This window comes from Medicago truncatula, chromosome 3, assembly GCF_003473485.1.
Source record: "Medicago truncatula cultivar Jemalong A17 chromosome 3, MtrunA17r5.0-ANR, whole genome shotgun sequence".
NCBI lineage: Eukaryota > Viridiplantae > Streptophyta > Magnoliopsida > Fabales > Fabaceae > Medicago > Medicago truncatula.
In genome coordinates, this window is record NC_053044.1 from 25,608,541 (window position 1) to 25,613,544 (window position 5,004).

The following is a 5,004-nucleotide window of genomic DNA, read 5'->3' on the forward strand; positions in this document are numbered from 1 at the left end:
GCCATTTCTGTTATCTTGATTTTAGGGTGTCAAGCCATTGATTGGACTTGAACCTTTCAATCCTCGATGTTCTCTGTTTTTTTTTGGGGAAGGGTAAATGGAGAGAAACCCTTAAAAAGTTCTAGGTTCGGGGGTCGATTTCGTTACGGGAAGGTGTTAGGCACCCGTCGCGACTATAGTATCCTATAGGAACCGTTTTCTAATTTTGCCTATGCTTTACCTTTTATATTTATGAAAGGAATGTTGTTTATCAAGAATGGAGGGAGAGATAGTTGAGTTTGATTTTATTTGAAAAATGATTTTTGAAGAGGAGGAGAGAAGCCGTAAGGCATAGAAGAAAAATGTCGAATTTGATCTTTATTTTTATTTCACAAAAGGGCATTGGAGTATTGACTCCAAAGTTTGTTTGAAAAATTTAGCCTATTTCGAAGAAGAAATTTCGCTAGGCGTCGAATTCCTAAACATACACCTAAATCGATAATCATGCAACGTGTGTGCGAGTGTCGGTGCTTGTGTCGGTGTACATTATTAGAGATAGTCCATAGTCCGTTACATTTTGTCCTAGTATACATTCTATGGTCTTGCGAAAATTAAAATGGAAACTAAACTATCTAAAATGTTACACCATTTATCATATGAATAAAAGTAAAAAAAATGGCTAAACTAGTGGAAATAGAAATGGAATGGTGAAATGCTCATGAGATGAATGAAACAAAGGGTGAGATGATTAGTAAAACAAAGCATAGAATAATAGAAGTGCACAAGAAATAAAATTGAAAGGAAAGACATAAAAGAAGCAAATAAAGTGGCAAAATGTGTGTGAAAATGGACATAAAACTCTAGCACATGTATGACCCATAATCCCTTTATTTTGGCGTTTTTAGAGGTCTTGCTTTGTGTAAAAAAAAATGAAAAAGATGGGACATATTTTATGCTAGAATTTATGGCGCACTTTCAAAACATTTTGACACTTTATTCACTAATGAAAATGCATACAAATTGCAAGGTGAAGAGGGAATTAAAATTGATATACAAAAGCAGCAAATTGCACATATAATTAGCAGCAAAATCATTACAAAATTGCACTCCAAGAAGTCATATCACATGTCAACGCTTCATGAGGAATATTGCACTAAAAAATGCACATACATGGACCAAAAATACACTAATTGAACAAAAACATCACATGTGATCTTTATCATTTTTTTTTAGTTGAAAAGCATCACAAAGATATGAGAATCCACCAAGAATCATGTGATATTTTTTGTGCAATTTTTAGAGTATTTTTCAAACATGCAGAGGTTCAATTAGTAAAGAAACGGGGTGCAGATAGCAAAAAAATAACAAAAAAACAAAAAAAAACTAGGCCCAAACCCATGCTGCTGGAAACGGATCAGGTGGAGAGCACAGGGACCGTTGGATCGATCCAGGAATCAAAATCTAGATCCAACGGATGAGAAAGAAAGGAAAGAACCAAGAATAAACCAGTTCGGTTCAGCAGCCTATATATAGGTGTGAAAACCGGTTTTTCTCATTTTTTTTCTCCTCTTTCTCTTTCTTCCCTCAATCTAGTGAGAGAAGCTCTCACTTCTCTCTAGGATTTCCGGTCACCTTCTCCGATTCACATGGCTTTTCCGGCGCGGCGGACGGCGGTGGCGCCTCCGCGCCGGAGTTCGAAACTTCTTCGATTCAAAAAACTTTTTACGTTTTTGAACATCCTTTTTTGTATACTACTCGAATCCGAGCTTAGATTTTTCAAAAGAGTTTTGAATCGGAGTAGATCTAAACTTGAACCTTGATGAAAAAGAAAAAAAAAATTTAAGAAAACGGAAAAGAAGAGAGGGAGAACGACGGCGGTTACCTCTTTGGCACTTCGAACTCACGATTGCAGCGGCTCTTGGCTTGGCGTTGTTGCTTCGTGTTCTTCGCGTGTGCGCTTCGTTGCAGTTGCTTCGGCTTCGATTGCTGTTGCTTCGGCTTCGATTGCTGTTGCTTCAGCTTCGTGTGCTTGCGTTTCTGTTGCTGGCTTCGATTGCTTGCGTTTTTTCGATTCTGTCCTCTTCTCCTTCCTCTGTACAGATTCGATTTTCCCTTCTTCTTCTCCCACCGTGATCGGTGCTTGAGTTCTTCACTTCCGGTGAGGAATTCGCACCTTGTATTGCGGTGGAATCGATTCAATGATGAAGATTCGTACACGAATCTCTGAGAATTGATGATGAATTTCGGTTAGGGTTCTTTGTGTTCTTGAGAAATTTTTTTGTTTTGATCTAACAGAAAAGAGAGAGAAAGTGAGAATCTGTTTTTTCTTTTTGGTGATGTGTATTGCAATCTTTTTTGGATCTGTGCAGAAAAAGTCTATTTATAGACTGCCATGTGTGATTCTGGACCAATGAGAAAAGGACATCTGTTTTGGGACCTTTCTGCAAAAAAAATGAAATTAAAGGACTGGACAGCAAATAAGAAAAAAGGACTAAGAATGCAATTTTTAAAGAGTAGTGGACTGAAATGCAATTCTGGAAATTGTTTGATGGACTAAAATGTAATTAAAAAATAAAATTGAATTAAAATTGGTAAATTGGGCAAAACGTAAAGTGAAACCAAAAATAAAATCAACAAAAGGACTAAAATGAACCAGTTCCAAAAATGAGGTATTTTAAAATACCTCTCTGCCGAAATTTTGACAGGAAAAGACCAAAATGCCCCTAGGGACTAAACTGACTCAAACTGACTCAGATGCAATTTTTGAAATGATTTTTAAACAAAGACTCAACAAAGATTTGTACAAACAAATTGAAAAGACTCAGAGACAAACACATGGATTAAAATGGGTTCCACTGCAGGAAATGACCAAAATACCCTTTTGTATGATTTTTGAAATAAAATGCAAGAAAATGTAATGCGACGTTTCAGAGAGTTCTTAAATGACTTGTAATGCAAGAAAAGACAGACAGAGGCAGTAAAATATGTTTTAAAAAGAGAGTAAAGATTCAGAGAAAAATAACAGAGAATTGACAAACATCAATGTTAAAAAAGAAATTTGAACGAGTATTTTTAGGTCCAAAATCAGGGTATAACACTATGTTATTATTAAGTTTACATATTAGTAACTATAAGTTCACATAATAAAAGATAAAAGATAATATTTCAACAAAAACAAAAACATTATTAATGTGATAAGTTATAATACCTTGAAAAACCTTCACCTTAGCTAGTTGAATAGACACTACAACATTAGCAGTTTCACCAGTTGCCAAAAACGTGTTCAACTCATCTACATAAGTCCCAAACAAAGTGCACTGAAGCTTGTATCTATAAGATGGGTAAAAAAAATATAAGAATGTAAGATATATAAAATATTGCTTAGTCAGAATCATAAGAAAACTTTAAACTTCCCTACCCATCAGCTTCCATGGCAATGACATTGAGTTTGGTAGCACTGCCATTGCGTTCATATTCTCTCTCTGTGCCAACACCCGTCAACATTCCAATAACATCTAATTTGACATACATAAAAAAAATAATTAAATGCTAAGAATGTAAGATAAAGACAATACTCTTCAAAAACTTCAGAAAATTTGCATATATACTCACCAACCAAGTAGTCACAATCATAAGAACCACCTACTATGTCAGAAATTGGAACAAACTTAAAATCAGAACCACTCACTAATGCACCACACAATGGCAAACATTTTGTTCCAAATTGGAAGTTCAGCTTATATGGATGATGGGTGGTCTTATAGCTCCCCCCATTAGCAGCAACACCCATGTTTTCAAATGAATAAACTTTGCCTTCGCGAATTTCAGATTGAAACTTATACCATAGAGTTTTTTTGATTGAGGCATGAATCCTACTCCCCTATATAAAGTTCAAAAATTTAGAATTAGTTTTCAAGATATAGCTAAAACCATAATCTAACATTCACCATTCTTCATAATACAATAGCTTTCTGATTCATTATAAAAATTACTAATTCTTTAACTTTAATCATCATCTTTATAATATAAGCACAAAACATATAACACACCTTTTTAAAGTGACAATGTTATATATCAACAACATAAGTAAAACCAAATCATTACTTATAAGGTTCAAAATTAGTGAAAATGTAAAATTAAAAAGAAGAACCTCATAATCCTTAACTATATCTCAACAAATATTAGCACTAAACATAAAACAAAACTTAATTTTTGATAGCTTATAAAATTAAAACTAATAACATTTAGCTTATTCAAAAACAACAGTTTTAAAAAAACATCATAATTTGAATGTAAAATGGTAAGTGAAAAATAAAAACCTCAGAATCCATTAACACCATTTCAATAGAAAATGGTAAAGTGTTTCTGTTGAAATCAGAAAGTTTCCATAATCTAACAACTCTAGCCTTAATGTTTCCAGCTGGTTTTGATGAAGAAATTTGTGAAATTGGTTCAAAAGTTAAAGCCATTGCAGAAAATTGAAAGTGAAATTGCAAGAATAAAGCTTAGGATTGAGAAAGATTGAGATTGCAATTGTAATTGCGGTGTGGTTATCACAAATCCTAAAGCCCTCTTTATATAGACCCCATGAAACCCTAAAGTTGAATTTTTAATTACAGAAAAAAAGATTGAAATTTGAATAGTTCCCCCCAATTTTTACCTTGAACCAATTGCAGTAGAAACTCCCTCCAAAGTTGCGATATCAATGGCAAGTGATTGGACCTTAATTGTGCTTCAGGTTTCAATATGAGAAATAGAGGAAGGAATGGAAATTTATTGAGCCGTGAGCAATTGGGTGTTGTGCAGTTTTAGCGTAATAGCATGTATTGGGATCGATCTAGTAGAATAGGGAATAAAGCAAATGTCTTCTTTGATCTAATATACAAAAAAATTGCAGAAGCATTTATGATGAAGAGATGTTTTGAGTGGCTTAACACTGTATATGAACGTGAGAAAGAGAGAGAGATGGTCAGACACAAAATATTGACTATTATTTTATAAATAATATTGTTGTTTAGTCATGCG

General features: G+C 33.9%; 1 protein-coding gene across 1 annotated transcript; it reads right to left on the reverse strand.

The window, feature by feature from the left end:
• Window positions 1-1,879: 1,879 nt before the first annotated feature.
• On the reverse strand, window positions 1,880-4,932 carry LOC120579567 (uncharacterized). The gene is made up of 5 exons (XM_039832000.1): window positions 4,640-4,932; window positions 3,592-3,859; window positions 3,398-3,494; window positions 3,188-3,309; window positions 1,880-2,097 (listed from the first exon to the last, which is right to left on the reverse strand). Exons 2-5 carry the CDS (start codon window positions 3,767-3,769, stop codon window positions 1,880-1,882), a joined length of 615 nt encoding a protein of 204 aa, XP_039687934.1. The 5' UTR covers window positions 3,770-3,859; window positions 4,640-4,932.
• Window positions 4,933-5,004: the final 72 nt, after the last annotated feature.

Excerpts from the sequence above, each read along its gene's own strand:
- LOC120579567 (XM_039832000.1), bottom strand. The coding sequence starts at position 3,769 with ATGGGTGTTGCTGCTAATGGGGGGAGCTATAAGACCACCCATCATCCA. Across the intron at positions 3,495-3,591 it reads TGATTGTGACTACTTGGTTG|ATGTTATTGGAATGTTGACG; the intron begins GTGAGTATATAT and ends ATGTCAAATTAG. Across the intron at positions 3,310-3,397 it reads ATTGCCATGGAAGCTGATGG|ATACAAGCTTCAGTGCACTT; the intron begins GTAGGGAAGTTT and ends CCCATCTTATAG.